The 15,952-nt window shown below is 38.6% G+C and overlaps 1 protein-coding gene across 2 annotated transcripts in view; it reads left to right on the top strand.

The window, feature by feature from the left end:
* The first annotated feature begins 851 nt into the window (after positions 1-851).
* The window catches only part of nnt (nicotinamide nucleotide transhydrogenase), a 35,016-nt gene continuing 19,915 nt past the window's right edge, over positions 852-15,952 (top strand). Inside the window, exons 1-11 of one of the 2 annotated variants that reach the window (XM_062434152.1) lie at positions 852-917; positions 3,088-3,307; positions 7,913-8,142; positions 9,185-9,402; positions 9,688-9,775; positions 9,917-10,005; positions 10,609-10,796; positions 11,198-11,331; positions 11,479-11,670; positions 13,124-13,277; positions 14,323-14,484. In XM_062434152.1, coding sequence (XP_062290136.1) covers positions 3,154-3,307; positions 7,913-8,142; positions 9,185-9,402; positions 9,688-9,775; positions 9,917-10,005; positions 10,609-10,796; positions 11,198-11,331; positions 11,479-11,670; positions 13,124-13,277; positions 14,323-14,484 — 1,609 coding nt within the window. In that variant the 5' untranslated portion in view covers positions 852-917; positions 3,088-3,153. Of the gene's footprint in view, positions 918-3,087; positions 3,308-7,903; positions 8,143-9,184; positions 9,403-9,687; positions 9,776-9,916; positions 10,006-10,608; positions 10,797-11,197; positions 11,332-11,478; positions 11,671-13,123; positions 13,278-14,322; positions 14,485-15,952 lie in introns of both variants that reach the window. The other variant, XM_062434151.1, reaches the window with a different exon arrangement.

The raw sequence follows: 15,952 nt of genomic DNA, 5'->3' as shown, positions 1-15,952 counted from the left end.
CAGGTTGGGTTCATTTGAGACATATTGCCTGAAGATGTGATTGTAAGTCAATTGTTTTGTGATACATATATCAGCCCTGAGGTTGCCATCATCACCTCTCAATCAAGAACTGGTATGGGCTCCATGCAGTCCTGCGTGATCCTTAAAATTATGAGCTGGTAGATAACAGAAAGATATAAAATAGTAAATAATCAAATTAGCACACTGAAAACCTGGATATTGCCCACTTTTTGACCAATACCAACCTGCAGGCTGCAGTAACACGTTCATCTGGACATACCTGAAACATATATGTGTGCATATTCTGATGCATCATTTATTTGTAGATGAATAATAGATTGATACATTACCAGTCAAAAGTTTGAGACACTTGCTACTTAGGCTCTATATTGATATTTTGCATCTAGTGCATTGCTGAATATAAAATGGTGAAAGAGAGCCACATAGTGGGAATATAGAGAGTTACATCTTAAATATGATTCAGTAATGAGACGCCATTTCTGATATAGTAAAAGACGTAGTCAATGTGGTCATGAATCATTTTTAATCAATATACGTGCAACTGCAATGTATAGCTGTTTGTCTATTTACTCATCTAATCATGCATATGCTTATTTTCCAACACAGCTTGTATTTGATAATTTGGTATGATAATAAGCTGTGAATATGATAATGTTACTGTCAAATGATAAGAGGGAGGTCGCTTTCAGGCCAGGGAGATATATAGTATGTTTTTTATAGATAGCCTACAGCACGTCTGCAGGCAGCCTCTACGTGTCCCGTCAGTGACAGCACATCAAAAGTCATATGATGCATCTGATTAAGGATCCAATCATAGTCCTACCTCCCGTGTGACAGATCTTCCGGGTCGACGGAAAGTTTGCCTGTGCTGCACAAAGCCAGGACTGTCTGCAAAGGTCAGTCGCCTTTCAAACCGCCTCTTACCTCTCTACTCTCATTTTTACTCCATGCTTTTGTTTCGCTTTGAGTGTGTGTGCACGTGCAGGACGCTTTTTTATTCACACGTAGCCTTTATGCACGAAGCAGAGTGTTTGTGGGTAGCTAGCGTGCTAGCCTGTGTTAGCTTCCTCCTCTCCTCCTCCTCCTCCTCCTCCTCTCTACTTTCTCCCGAGGCTAGAGGGGAGAAGTGTAGTGGGATTATAATAATGGTGATATCTGACTCATAGAGGAACTGCTTCACAAAAAAACAAGCAGTCCAACATCTTTAAGACTGCAGCTTTAAGTCTGAATGACAGCATGTCATTGACTGAATCGAAAATGAGGTTTTATTGGTAACTTATTGAGTCATAAATGTTCTGATTGAATCAGGAAGAAAAAAACAACAAGCTGATCGTCCTCAGCTGGCTCTTTAATGAGCTGCAGCGTTTTCGCAATATCTTATCTGAATCTGTGTCGATGGTGTTTTTTGTTTTTTTTAATCTCAAAGTCTAACATGAAGTGACAGCTCATACAAGTCGTTATGAGATAAATCAGCAGTGAAACTAACTAACCCTCTCTATCGCTGCTCTGCCTGCAACAGCTGTGTGTGGTTTTTATTTCACAGTGCTAAAAACCAAGTTGAAATTTATTGCAATCATTTGTTTTGATTCATTGTTTTGGGAAACAGTAATCAACATTTTCTGACAACTTAGACCAAACAACTAATCGATTAATTGAGAAAGTAATCAATAGATGAATCGATACTGAAAATAATCACCAGTTGCAGCCCTACTCAGGTTCAAGAGCTTCTTTCATCTTTTATATATCAGTGTAGCTACTGTACATAGAAAGTCTTTGAAGACATTTTCCACTATAATCTATAAACAAATAATTAATTGATCAATTAAAAACATAATGACAACAACCTAATCAATAACCTAGTTTCAAACTTTCTAAAAAAATGCTTACAATCAGACCTATGCTATGCTTGTGCTTTGATTGATTAGATTTATTGATCCTTTGACTCCACTACATGATGATTTATATATATATATAGTTTATATAGTTAAAGACTCTAACATTTGATGGTGTAATGTATCATTATTTTCTGCTCATTTGTGTTGTGGGGAATGCCCTGTAGGGCTGCAACTAATGATAATTCAATTAATAAAATAATCATTTTTAATGTTTTTAGTCCTGCTTTAGCCTTTGTAACATCAGATAATAGTGCCAATTGCAAAAATGCCAATCAGTCATTCAAATAGTAAAATAAGTCAAAGGTTTTCAATTAAAAATGATATAAAACAAAAAAAAGCAGCACATCCTCACATTAGAGAGCTGGAACAAGCACATTGTGTGCATTTTTACTTGATAAATGACTTGATTGATGGATTTTGTATGAATTTTATTGACGATAAATCGACTAATTGAATAATAATAATCATTTCAGCTCTAATGTAAGCACTAGGGAGAAGAGGTGTTTATTGTTGCTGTTCTATTTGGCTTTTTGTGGCTCTTAAATTGATGTTTGCATTTCACCTTTTCAGTGCAAAGTTTTTTTATTGCCAGTCAATTCCAGTTTGAGCCCCACTCTGTCAGCCAGGCTATCCCAGTCTATCCCTGTTCCACTATCTCCCCTTAAAGTAAACATGCTGTCTCACATGCTGTTTACTGCCTCACAGTCACTGAGTTAGCAGCAGTTTAAAGACGTGGTCATCTATGATTTGTTTTAATATAAAGGTGTTGAAATTATACACTTTCTTCATTATAAAATTATATTTCTTTGCATGAAAATGGCAGAAAAAAATGAGTCTTTGTAGTGTGGGTCCAACAGCCAAAATACGTGTGTGCATTTTGGTACAAATGCATGAAGGAAAGTGTCTGAATGACATAGGTCGTATGTGTGTGCTTGTTACAGGGGAACAGGGTAGAGCGTATTTCTGTAGAACTTGAAGCCACAACTTGCATATCTTTTCAAAAGGGCATCTGTTTGTGTGGAAGTAGTTGATAATGTTGAGTAGAGATAGTGACATTCACTAACTTTTACACACTTTCATCCCGTTGTTGTTCTTCTTTACCCACAACCCCCCTCTCCACTCTTTCTCTCGGTGCCCTTTTTCTCAACTGTCTCTCATCTTTCTCCCACAGGAGGAGTGCCGTCTGTCCTGTTGAGCTCCTCCTGGTGTGTGTGTGTGTCGGGTGTGTGTGTACACCATGGCGAGCCTCCTACGTGTCGTGGCGGCCAGCTGCTCGGCCCCTGTGTTCAGCGGGGTTTCCTGCATGAAGCTGCAGAACAGCCATGCTATCAAAACACCCTGCATTCGCTTTTTCAGGACCCATCAAGCTCTCAGAAGATGTGCAAGTCCAGGTAAGACATACTCATTCACAGGAAGTTACAGAATAGTGCAAATAATATTATAATAATATTCAATATTCAGAAGCCATTGAATTAACACAGCACATTAAGATAATGGTAACAACATGGGTCTTGTTTGTGCAATATACACTGAAAGTATAGGGGTTGAGACCGTGTCACAACCTGGAACATTAAATCTCCTCTGACCATTTCTGAACACATAAATTAGTTTCAATAGTGTGAGTAATTGGACATTTTATGTATTGACAGTGTTCATACATTGATGGACGAGCTTCAGGCTAATCAGATTAGTAGCAACAGCTTGTTCCTGTTGTTGATTGTGCACATTAAATGGCTCTTATTTATATTGTAAGTTTTGCATTCATGTTACACTCTGAGTCTGAAAGGAAAACATTTACTAGAACAGCCAATTCATTAAATAGTAAATTGATAGAAAAGTAATCAGAAACTAGTTTAAGTTTAACATTTTGTGGCTTAGGCTTCCTAATTTGGAGGAATTGGCTTTTACTTTGTTTTATATAGTTGGAGAGGCATTTTCACCATTGTCTCACATTTTATAGACCAATTGATTGCTCAAGAAAATAATCAGTTTATTATATCAATGACAAAAAAATGCTAGTTGCAGCCACAATCACCTGTTGGGTTTAGTAATGGCACGATGGGGAATGCAATTCTCCATGGTGATTTAAAAGGGGCGGTATAAACAGGTGTTATATAAAAAGCAATTATGTGCTGTATACATGTCATGTTTTGAGTAAATGGTTTAGGCTACTTGACCTCTTAACCGATGACATAGCACCTCTTTTTTTTAAGTGATGTGACACACCAGCCACAGAGAAAGCATGTGGAACTGACTTGGAAAAATATTTCCACAGCTGAAACTCTTAGATAATATGTAGGTTTGTAAAAATATAAAGAGGGCAGGATGACCCAGTTCTATGTCTGCAAATTATTATTCAGCCTTGAGCATTTCTAACCTAGATACAAATGTTTCCATGCAAGAATGGTGCTATGTATTTGATAATTATGTGGCAAATACAGTACAGTATACATTCATTTAGACTTCATAATACATTTATATATATATTATATATCTTGAAATGAACGGGATCACAAAAAGATGGTTTAAGTCAGATTTTCAGGTGGATTTTTCTTCAGCTTGAACTTTGAACCTTGCTGGGAAGGTTTATAGATGCACATATAACTACTGATAGCAATATGAAACACCACCTGTAGCTTCTGTGTACATTCCCATGTATGTGCTGATAGCCCAGGAGGCGTCAATGTACTCATTACATGAACACATGAATATACTACAAACCAGACTGCTTACCCATTCATTCATTCATCATGTTTTTCTATGCATACCGTTTAATTTTTAGCGATTACACATTGTAATTGTTATGATGAAGTTAATCCACTCTTTTGGCAAAATAAGGATAATTAAAAGATATCCTTTTAACCTGAGAGCTTTTCATTTATCTCCTGTCAGAAGTTTATTTGCTCAGTACCGAGGTCACATGAAGGATACTGCTGCCCTCAGGCTTTATTCTCCATTTTCCATGTCCTCAGTCTGTATCCAATAACCAGACAGAAGGTGTGTGTGTACTGTGAAAAGCCAGTACCAGCTGGTTGCAGGTGCGTCATATCAGTGTGTGTGCTGGGTTCATGGTGGTGCTCATGTGTGTCTGTGTGTAGGTGGATGTTTAAAGGGGTGCAGGGGGAGCTGGTTCACAGTGACAACAGTGACAGGTTGACATTCCTGCAAGCTCAGCCAGCTCAAGTTGGCAGCGGCTATTCTTGACTATCTAGAGGGGAGAGTCGAGAATAGCCGCTGCCAACTGGCGAACACACACTGCATATAGATGTGCTTATGTTTGGACTTGTAGGGAGCCTATAGACATACAGTACAGACGGTGGCAGATGATCCCGTGTGACTGGTGAACTTTGGACAAGGTGGCACTGTGCTACATGAACAGACTCACGTTGGCATTGTCAAACTTCCAAACATAAGTGGATGTACATTATTAGATGTAGGTGTGTATTCATATTGTGTCGAAAGGCTGACACAGTACTTACTGGAGGGTTGTGATTCTTTACAGGTTGGGGAACAAGGTTATGTTAGTATTAAGTCAGATTGTGTGTATCCTTGAGATATAATGATGCTAAATGCATTTCCTTCTAATGAAAAATATTTACTGAGCTGAATTTTAAAGCGGCCATAATTGATAGTGTTGTTTTTGTCCACAGCAAGCAGCAGAAAAAAGTGCTGCTTGCTGCTCACCATTGAACAGCAAAAAGATACAGTTAGCAGCTAGCTGGTGAACATAGTGGAACATTTTGTACCTAAAGAGCCATATATTTTACTCACAAGTTGATATATACCAAATATGGAGCAAAAAGAGTATTGGACTTGTAAATAAGCAACTGTTTACCAACAAGTTCATGTTGGTATATCAACTTAAAATATGATATATCTTGTTTCCGCTGCCCAAAAAAATCAGTTAATGTCATTAAGGTCATACTCTTTTACATCCATGTTTTCTAGCTATCAGCCTCTTTTCTTCTCTTTTTTTGGAGCATGTCTGCTATCAAATGTTGAGCAGTGGAAGAGCATGAAACCTTCTGCAGGACCAGACAGTTAAAGCCTGTTTACACCATCCCGATAATCATGAGCTCCTGGGGAGAGAGGTTGACATCTCTTTCTGGCCACCAGAAGTGAGGAAGCCTCAGTAGGCCAGAGCTTTACTTGTGGCTCTGATTTGAGTAAAGGCCTGTTTTAGAATAAGGTTTATCCAATAACTCAGCTTCTTAAATGAATGGGGAAAAAAACCCTGAATGAAATCCCACAGAGAAACAGTTTACATATAGCACTTAGATTCCTACCACTGAAAACTTTGTTGCCATGGAAACTTACATTCACACATTTTTCTATCTTTAAACACAATGTTGAGGTTTATCTCTAGGTTACCATTTTATCTCTACTGTGAGATTAAAGTACAGATTTGTAGAATATAAACACAAGATAATGCTGGAACAGTTGCAGCTGTACGTCATAGTCATTTTCAACATAATTCAAACTGCATTTTTGCTCAGTAATATGATAGTCATGGGATAGGCTGCCCAGTCCTCTCAGCCTAATCTCTTAGCTTTAAGCTAATTGCTACCTGAGGGCTAAATGTGTTGGGTGATGCCTGGAAGTGAGCCTGTGGCAACTGCTTTGTTGCTCAGTTGCTTGGTTTACAGACGTCTAAAAATCACACTGACAGCTTGCAACCAGTTGTTTTTTTGGTGTTTTTGTGTTGTGGAATTTTTTTTTTTAAAAACAGAAGAAACTAGAGGGCAGGTCATTGCAGCAGGTTGGGAGGAAGGGCAGCTTGTCCTCTTGTGTTTATGTATAGACGAGGAGACAGTGGGAAATGGCTGCAGTGGAATTTTCCATAGGAGAAAACACAGCATGTGACCTGCCTGTTTCTTGCACACTACACCTGAATAAGGGTACTAAAAAAGACACAGACATGTCTTTATTTTTGGCTGGATTATTGTCTTTAGTCTCATGACATTTTTGCTACTTAATTGTTGTTTTATGACATCAGTTTGATTATAATATTAAGCTTCATAGTTAAGTGAAGCTTGGGTGTGAAGTGAAAACAGTTAAGGCAGTGAATTAAAGTATTTCCATTTTGGCTGATATGTTCTTCTGTAATAATTGTATTCATGTATTCTGATGAGTTTTGGTCATCTTCTGTCTTTTCATCTGGTGCCACAAGCAGGTAGAAAATGTTTGCTTCAGAGTGAAATGTCTTTACAGTTATTGGCCGGATAACCTTGACATTCAGTACATACATTCATATAAAGAGAGGAGGAATTGTAATTGCTGTGGTGACCACTTACGTTTACATCTAGCGCCACCTTCAGGCCAAAATGTTACTTTCTCCAATACTTTGATTTATGAAAAACTGATGACATTCCCATTATCCTCAGCTTTTTGTGTTTAATGCTAATTTGCAAATGTCAGGATGCTAACATGGTAAAGTTAACTTTGCTTATTATCAATATGTTAACATTGTCAGTGTTAGTGTGATGTTAGTATTCCTCTCAAGCTTTGCCTAGGAACAGCTTTACAGAGCCACTAGCTGCTGTGTCTGTCAAAGGCCACTGCACATACAGTATTTATGGTCAACACTCACACTCACGGTCATGAAAAGCTGTTCATTCATACATTACTTTGCAATGATCCATTCAGCAAAATGGCTTTGAAGTATTCTATGTATTGTGTATCTTTCTGTTGGTTTGGACCAGAGCAAGGTACATACACATAAACCTGTATACACACTGCATATTTCTCTCCCTAATTACTGTGATGTTTGTTATTTTATGTGAAAATAAGATATGAAACATGATCAAATATGTTATGAAAACTTTGGAACAATCAGACTGTGTCAACAATCCTTTGGCTTTATAATCTGTTGGTATGAACACTCAATGCCATAAAATAGGTTAAGCAAGCCCAAAAGCATCTACCCATTTGTCTGCTGTGAAATCAGTGAATTTATACTTCACACGCTCCTCTGTTGTTTCTCTTAGCCTCTCCAGGAATTCCATACAAACAGCTCACAGTCGGTGTCCCGAAAGAAATTTTCCAGAATGAAAAGCGTGTGGCGCTGTCTCCCGCTGGCGTCCAGGCGCTCATCAAACAGGGCTTCAACGTCGTCGTGGAGTCTGGAGCCGGAGAGGCTTCCAAGTTCCCAGATGAACAGTATGTCCAGGCCGGAGCGACAATTAAAGACGTCAAAGATGTCTTGACATCTGATGTGTTGGTTAAGGTAAGCCTTAAGTGAGAAGTCAATGATTGAATAGCTCAGTGAGGCCAGACAGAGGAAGGAGAAGGTAAATGAGGTTGTTGGATGAATCAGACTAACTTGTGAGCAGTTGAATACGTCTGAAATATCTTCTTACCTGAAGGGTCTGATTAAGGTATAAGAAGAGTTAATGAGGGGAAAAAGGAAGGAAGGAACTGGGTGGGCCGGTGAGTGTTTTAAGGTGGCAGCAGCTTTGGCACCTTTGGTGGTGTTAGGTGCAGGGGGAAGAGGGAGGATGACAGAGCCCAGTTCTCCCAGGCCAAAACGCCAATTAACTGTCAAGTATGTCTTTGTAGAGAAGCAGAGGGAGGAGAGCAAAGGCAAATGAAAATTAAGGTGACGATTACATATATTTCCATTATCATCAATGAAAGTGTGGATCTAAAGAGAGGATGAGAAGCCAAAGTAAACATTTAAGATGCCACTGGAGTCTCTTGATGTGTTCATATGCCAAGGTGGGGAAAGAAGGAGGGAGACTGAGTTGACAGGCGGAAGGTGAAAGATGTGGAAACAAAATGTAAGGGTGTGAGAGGGAACAGAGAGCGTTTTGGCTGGAATGTAATTTTTTTTTTTAAATGTAATTTGACAGCCTAGGGAAAAGGGAGACATAGAGTGAGGAAACAATTATCCTATTCTTGTACAGTAGCTTTTACAGACATCCTGGAATGAGACCAGGCAGATATATGACAGGAGGGTTGAGAAGAGATGATGAGCACACCCATTATAGCCATTTAAAGATGTCAAAGGTGTTGATGTTGGATAGTATTTTCATTGTAGAGAGGAGGGTGGGACTACAAGTTAAACTTTTAGCTACTTTACAGCTCAAGCACTTTCAAAGATATTATAATGTTTTGCAGATATATTTATACATAATCTGACTTTTTGACCTAAATTGAATGCCTTTTCACACTCTCTGTCACTCAAACTCTCACTCTGAAGTTGAAGAGATTTGAATATGTTGGTTTCATTCTCATGTTCCCCTGTGTCCTCTCACTCTGCTACACAGGTCCGTGCTCCCGTTTTCAACCCTGCTTTGGGCGTCCATGAGGTGGAGTTGATGAAGGATGCAGCCACTTTATTCAGCTTCATCTACCCGGCTCAGAACCCTGAGCTGATGGATATGCTATCCCAGAAGAAAGCCACTGTCGTTGCTATGGACCAGGTTCCCAGAGTCACCATCGCCCAGGGTTACGATGCCCTGAGCTCTATGGCAAACATTGCAGGGTATGTACGTGGCGCCTTCAATGGTGGACTGTGTTTTTGAGTCCATGGAAGTTAACATTTTGTCTTTCTATAGATTACTTTTGTTGTGTGCCCTCTGTGCATCATTCACCTAACTCAAAGAATACTAGGTGCTGTCATGCTTCTCTCGTAGCTTAATGTCTTATAGGTACATTTCACAATTTCGAATGTTAAACAGTAAAGTACAGTTTTTACTTTATAATTACATATTAATTGATCATCAATTTCTCCATCGTTCCTGTGCTATTTTCCTGTCTGTTATTTCAGGTACAAGGCCGTTGTGCTCGCAGCTAACAGCTTTGGTCGTTTTTTCACCGGACAAATCACAGCAGCTGGGAAAGTGCCACCTGCAAAGGTGTGTAGTATGAGTGTGTTATCCTGTAGTTGGCATTTGTTTTATTTTACTATTATATGAATTTCCCTATGCTAATTTGACTTTTAAGACGCTAAAGCACTTTTTTGACTATGTTAAACTGCTTCATGTCTTTGTGAATAGGTGCTGATTATTGGAGGAGGTGTGGCTGGGCTGGCAGCAGCAGGTAGTGCCAGGTCCATGGGAGCTATTGTCAGAGGATTTGACACCAGGTTTGTATCTTATATCATATGTGTGAATTCTAAATGAAAAGAATACTGGCTCGGAGCACATGGGTAGTCAAATGGTTAAATCGCATGCCACACAAAGGCAGCATCCCCGGTTCAAATCCGGCCATAGATCTATGCTGCAGGTCATTTCCCTCTCTCTGTCCCTGTTTCCTGTCGGCCTCTCTGCCACCTACTGTACTTACAAATAAAGGCAAAAAAGCCCCCAAATAAATCTAGAAAAATATAATAATGATACTGGCTTCATATTATTGTATTTGGATAGAAGTACAGAATATGATCACCAGAAAATATGGTCAGTTCTCGAGGTCTGGCGGCTGCAGCGCTAGTGTCTGATTGTCTTACTGATCGGTTAAAGATCATTAAACAAAGTGAAGTGTTATGGGACAATGAGTTGGTAATGTAGGAGTAAAAAACACAATATTTTCCTAATTTCAAAATGGACCAGGCCAATGAAAAGAAAAGATCAGAGTTTCCCGCTGAGTATAGATACACGTTTTGCATTACTAATCTGACAATCTATCAGACATTTTCCTTCTACCCAAATAAGCAATCACCTCTGACGACCCCCTCTCCCTCGCCTCCCAGAGCTGATGCTTTGGAGCAGTTTAAATCTTTGGGCGCAGAGCCACTGGAGGTGGACATGAAGGAGTCAGGAGAGGGCCAGGGAGGCTACGCCAAGGTAATGTCAAAGGAGTTCATAGAAGAAGAGATGAAGCTGTTTGCCAGACAGTGTCAGGAGGTGGACATTGTCATCAGCACTGCTCTTATCCCAGGTATGCACAGAAGCACAGACTCATGCACAATGTAAACACCAACTGTAATGTAAAATGTAAAAGGCGAAGGAGGTATTTCTTCAAACTCAAGGCCATGTAAACAGCTTTCCTCTGCTTGTGGAATATCTGGAACATCACAGAATTTGAGACATGTATTCTGGGCTGGTAGTCAGAGAATTTCTAAATAGAAAAGGGCAAGTCACGGAATATTAAAATTTAAAAATAACTTAACCAGAATGTACCAGAACATATTTTACAACCACTTCATATTTGTTCCATTATTTTGTGGATTTCAAATGTTTTTCCTGCATAATGTGGCCACGAATCCACAGTCAGCTCAGCTTTTAGTGAATATCAGTCACTTCTTGGGTAACGATGTGTTTTCTATTTTAACATTGTAGGTAGACGAGCGCCCATCCTGATCACCAAACCAATGATTGAGAGCATGAAAGATGGGTCAGTGGTGGTGGACCTGGCAGCTGAGGCCGGAGGAAATATTGAGACCACCGAACCCGGAGAGTTGTCAGTATACAAGGTCTGTGCACATACACTCACAATGCCAAAACAGTGTGGTATAAAACTTCCAGTGTTTTAGGGCATTCACTTTAGGAGATTTAAGTGTCACTGGTCTTCTCGTCACATTCAATGTAAAATTACAAACTTTTCTTTTAAATTTCTGTAGGGAGTGACCCATATTGGCTACACAGACCTGCCCAGCCGTTTGCCCACACAGTCCAGCACTCTGTACTCCAACAACATCACTAAGTTGTTGCGGGCTGTCAGCCCCGGCACGGAGAACTTCTACCTGGATGTAAAGGACGCGTTTGACTATGGAACAATGGATCATGTTGTCAGAGGATCTGTGGTCATGCAGGTACGAAGCCAGCAATAAAACAAACACGCATGTATGTGCACAGCAGAGAACATTTCAGCTGAACAGGTTGCATTGAAGTATACAGTAAAAATGTCCTGCAGGTCCCTTGCATAATCACTAGATGTCACCCTAAGGACAATCTTGTGTTCTTATTCTCTCTGTGTGCAGTGTCTTCAGTTGCCAGTAGAGCAATGTCGTCTCCTAAATATACATACACTTAATTTGATTATTAACAGTGATAAATAGCTGTGTATTATAATAGTAAAGTCATTTAAAAAAAACAAGCAGACATACCAAAGAGACCTTTGATAACTATAATATATAATGTTTCATTCATTTTCATAAATAGTGTGACTGAGTATTATACTGAAAATACTTCATTGTTCAATAATCCACCCTTTAGTGACATGAACATCATTTTATTATCACTTTTGATAATGCTTGGGTTTATTTAATGAATTGATTGATTTAAGTTAATGGTTATAGTCATGTTATCCAAAAGCAAAAAAGTCTCAAATCAAGGGTTTAATTTCATGTCATTATAATTTAAACATACTGTGTCCATGTGTCACACAATTAATTGTCTGGAGCTCAGTACAGCTCTGCATGAATTAGTGTTAATTTTTCATATAATCACAGTCAAAAAAACGTAAATTTAAGATTACATTTTAAGATGCTAGCCCACGCCTTGTTTGTGCACATATTAAGATACATTTTCACTTTTCGGCATAGACAGGCTCTTTGTGCAGTGATTTAGAAACAGGGTTGTTTATTTTAATCTGTTAAATGTCATGCTCTGAACAGGTTTTGGTCTCAGTTCTGAAATAACCAAACTGTAATTCCATTTAGGGATCATCATCAAATATGGTTTTATATTATGTGTTAAAGTAAAAAAAAAAAAAAAAAAAAAAACACTGGCTGACATACTTTTTTAAATCTCTCAAATATATCACAATCAGCCTTAAAATCCCGCTGTCAGTCATAGATCGTTATTCTATTTAGTGTAATTATTTGTTTTTGCTGTAATCAATCTCAGGAAATCTGTATTCATTTTTTAACGAAACAAATAGAATGCAGATGTATTTTACCCATATCTGATCACAATGAAGGTTGCAAATCTTACAAATGATGCTGAAATGCAGATATTACTTACCCTACCTGCTGATCATTAGTTTACTTACTTTGATCTTGACAGCATGGTCTAATGTTACATAGATTTACGAGTGTAGCAAAGGTCACTGGAGGCCATCAGGGTAAAAAAACAGCAAAGATCAAATCAGCTCTTAATAAATGTCATAACAATTACCCTTATTGCCACCACTTTTTGTGACCTTTCTTGTAGATATCTTCTAGCAGAGCAAATAATATACTGGCAGTTAGGAAATATATATATTTATTTCCAATGTTTCTCTTTTACTTCTTTGTACTATTCTCTATTTATTGTCATCTCCAGGATGGAAAGAACCTGTTCCCCGCTCCTCAGCCTAACAACTTGCCTACCGCCGCTCCTCCTAAAACCAAGTCTGTCAAAGAACTGGCGGCAGAGAAGGCTTCACATGTCTCCCCCTTCCAGGCTAGACTCACCACTACTAGCATGTACACTGGAGGTCAGTTGTCACAAATGTGTCGTGAAATTGAGATATTTTCTAGTTGGAGAAGTCAAGAGTGTGCCGTATTTGACAAAAGTGCTCATTCAAGTCTATTCTGTCAATTGTCCTCATTGGATCTTTAGGGAGGCTGAGGTCCTCCTTAAGGTGAAGGATAGGTTAATAATCAGCTCTTTAGGTCACTGCTGGAATGTGCAAAGGAGGCGAGAAGTGACAGAGGCAGATTACAAGCCCGTACACACATACATAGACACCCTGTTAGTGTCAGGAAGTGTGCATTGTAAAAACAGTGTCATGCTGAGTGTTTGTTTGAAGTAGCGCTGTAGCGAGCGGTTCCCATGGTGCCACATAGCGCTCTGTGTAAGTGCACCACATGCATTCATTAATGTGAATCACACATTGTTGAGGTGCGCGAGAACACTTCCGTGCAGCTACTGTTGCCACTTTTATTGTAAAAGTGCCGCTCCAGGAATTCCTTGACAGTGCTGATGTGCTTATTAGCTTGGCATGTAATGTATTTATTTAGATCATTTTATATCAGTTGTCATGGGAACAGACAACCTTTTTTGCTATAACTGTTAGACAACAGTCTGATTTATAACGATGCAGGTCTGTTGAAGTAACAGAGAATAAGGACATCATGGATGGTCATGGTTTATTAGGGAAATCAAATCTGCTACACATAATAACTTTTATTATGTCTGACTTTTATCCAGTCTTTTGTGAAATATTGGATAGTTTTCAGGCCTGTAAAATGGTTCAAATGAAACAATGTGAGAGGGTGAAATCTCTCTCCATGCTCATAACTCATGAACATATTCAACCTTGGACAAGGAGGTGCAAGACCACTTTGAGTCTTTGTATCATGGGGTTATAAGCCAAAAGGGGGTTGGGAACTATTTCACTATACAGTGTCTGGTGGCAAATACACTGTAAACTAACTGATAATCATATTAATTAGATATACCGTAAAAAACAATTCTGTAGTTATCACAGTTTCTCTTTTTTTTTCTTTTTCCTTTAACGTTGTCTCTCTTTGTGCCAGGTTTCGCCACCCTGTTGGGTCTGGGTCTGGTAGCTCCTAATGCCGCCTTCACCCAGATAGTCACCACCTTTGGCCTGGCAGGCATCGTGGGATACCACACTGTGTGGGGCGTCACTCCTGCTCTGCACTCTCCACTCATGTCTGTCACCAACGCCATCTCAGGTTAGTGTTTGTGGTGTAGTGTCTTCCATTTAAGTGAAATCATTTTTAAAAAAAAATGTTTTTATACAAATGCACATAAATGATTGGGAGACCTGCTGTAAGTAAAAGAGGAGTGGGCAAAATATTAGGAACACCTTTCAATGTAATGCAATCCATTACACTGTGACCACTTATACAAGCTCAGGGTAGTTATGATCTAAAATATATATATTATGATAAATGGGTCAATGACGTATAAGGATTTGCAACAACTCAATTGTAGAATAATAAAAACAAGCATATCTAATGCAGTAGTTCAAACATTCAGAATGTTGTGTACCTGGAAATCCATATTATACATTTGAAATTAAGTGATTTTAGTGGGTTTTTCAAGATTAATTGGCACTGGCCTTAAAAAAAGTCATGTGGTGCGACCATGATTCATCTTGAAATAAATTAATTTACTTAACACGCTTCACATCTTTTTTTTTTTTTTACAAGTTTTCAGTAATATAAAGTGTTTGGAAACAAAGTATTTGCATTTTTTTTTTTAAATCTTTGTAAATGATGATCTTTTATTTATATAAGATATTTCAAGATGAATCATGGTCGCACCACATGACTTTTTTTTAAGGCCAGTGCCAATTAATCTTGAAAAACCCCCCCCACTAAAATCACTTTCAAATTGTAATATGAATTTTCAGGTACACAACATTCTGAATGTTTGAACTACTGCATTAGATATGCTTGTTTTTATTATTCTACAATTGAGTTGTTGAAAATCCTTATACGTCATTGACCCATATATATAATGCATATATATGCATTTCTGAACAAAACGTTTGAATGATTCAGATAATTTAATCATTAAAAACGGCAATGACTTTAAATTGTCAATAAATTCACAATGCTGATAATTTGATCCATTTGGTTCATTGTTAGTCCCAAACTCAATGTGTATTCTGAAAGTTCAAAATATGAGTTATTGCTTTTCTTATTTAATTGTCTCTTTGTGAAATAGCAGAAGTTATTGTCTGTTCTATTTGCTGGCTGTGAAGTTATCTCTCTCAGCTGTGCAATTACCTTAAGACTCATTTTCTACATAGACACAAAATGTATTAAATTCAATCATATGGATACAATAGAATAGAAAACTACTACTAGAATTGTCTTCAGCTCGCCAAATAATAATAAAGACCTAGCAAGAAGATCAGGTTTGTCACATGACCTTTCAGCAGTCCAAAGAAAAAACGTTAAAGATTGTGTCCTTATTGTTGCCGCTGCCGCTTAACACAAGGGGGTTAAGAGGTTAGAGAGGTACCATAACGTGCGTGTGTGTGTTCTCACGGCTTTGATCACTCCTGAGAGTCACACTCTGGTAGGAAGTAACACATCGTCGGTGATCTTTGGGGGCCAGGGTGGTCTTCTGCTCATTTAGTCGTGCACACAGCCAGACATCTGAGCTGGGTTGTGGAGCCCAGTTGGGAAC

The sequence above is a fragment of the Scomber scombrus genome, chromosome 15 (assembly GCF_963691925.1).
Source record: "Scomber scombrus chromosome 15, fScoSco1.1, whole genome shotgun sequence".
Lineage (NCBI taxonomy): Eukaryota > Metazoa > Chordata > Actinopteri > Scombriformes > Scombridae > Scomber > Scomber scombrus.
The sequence above is the reverse complement of the archived record's forward strand: the minus strand, read 5'-3'. Positions and strand labels throughout refer to the sequence as shown.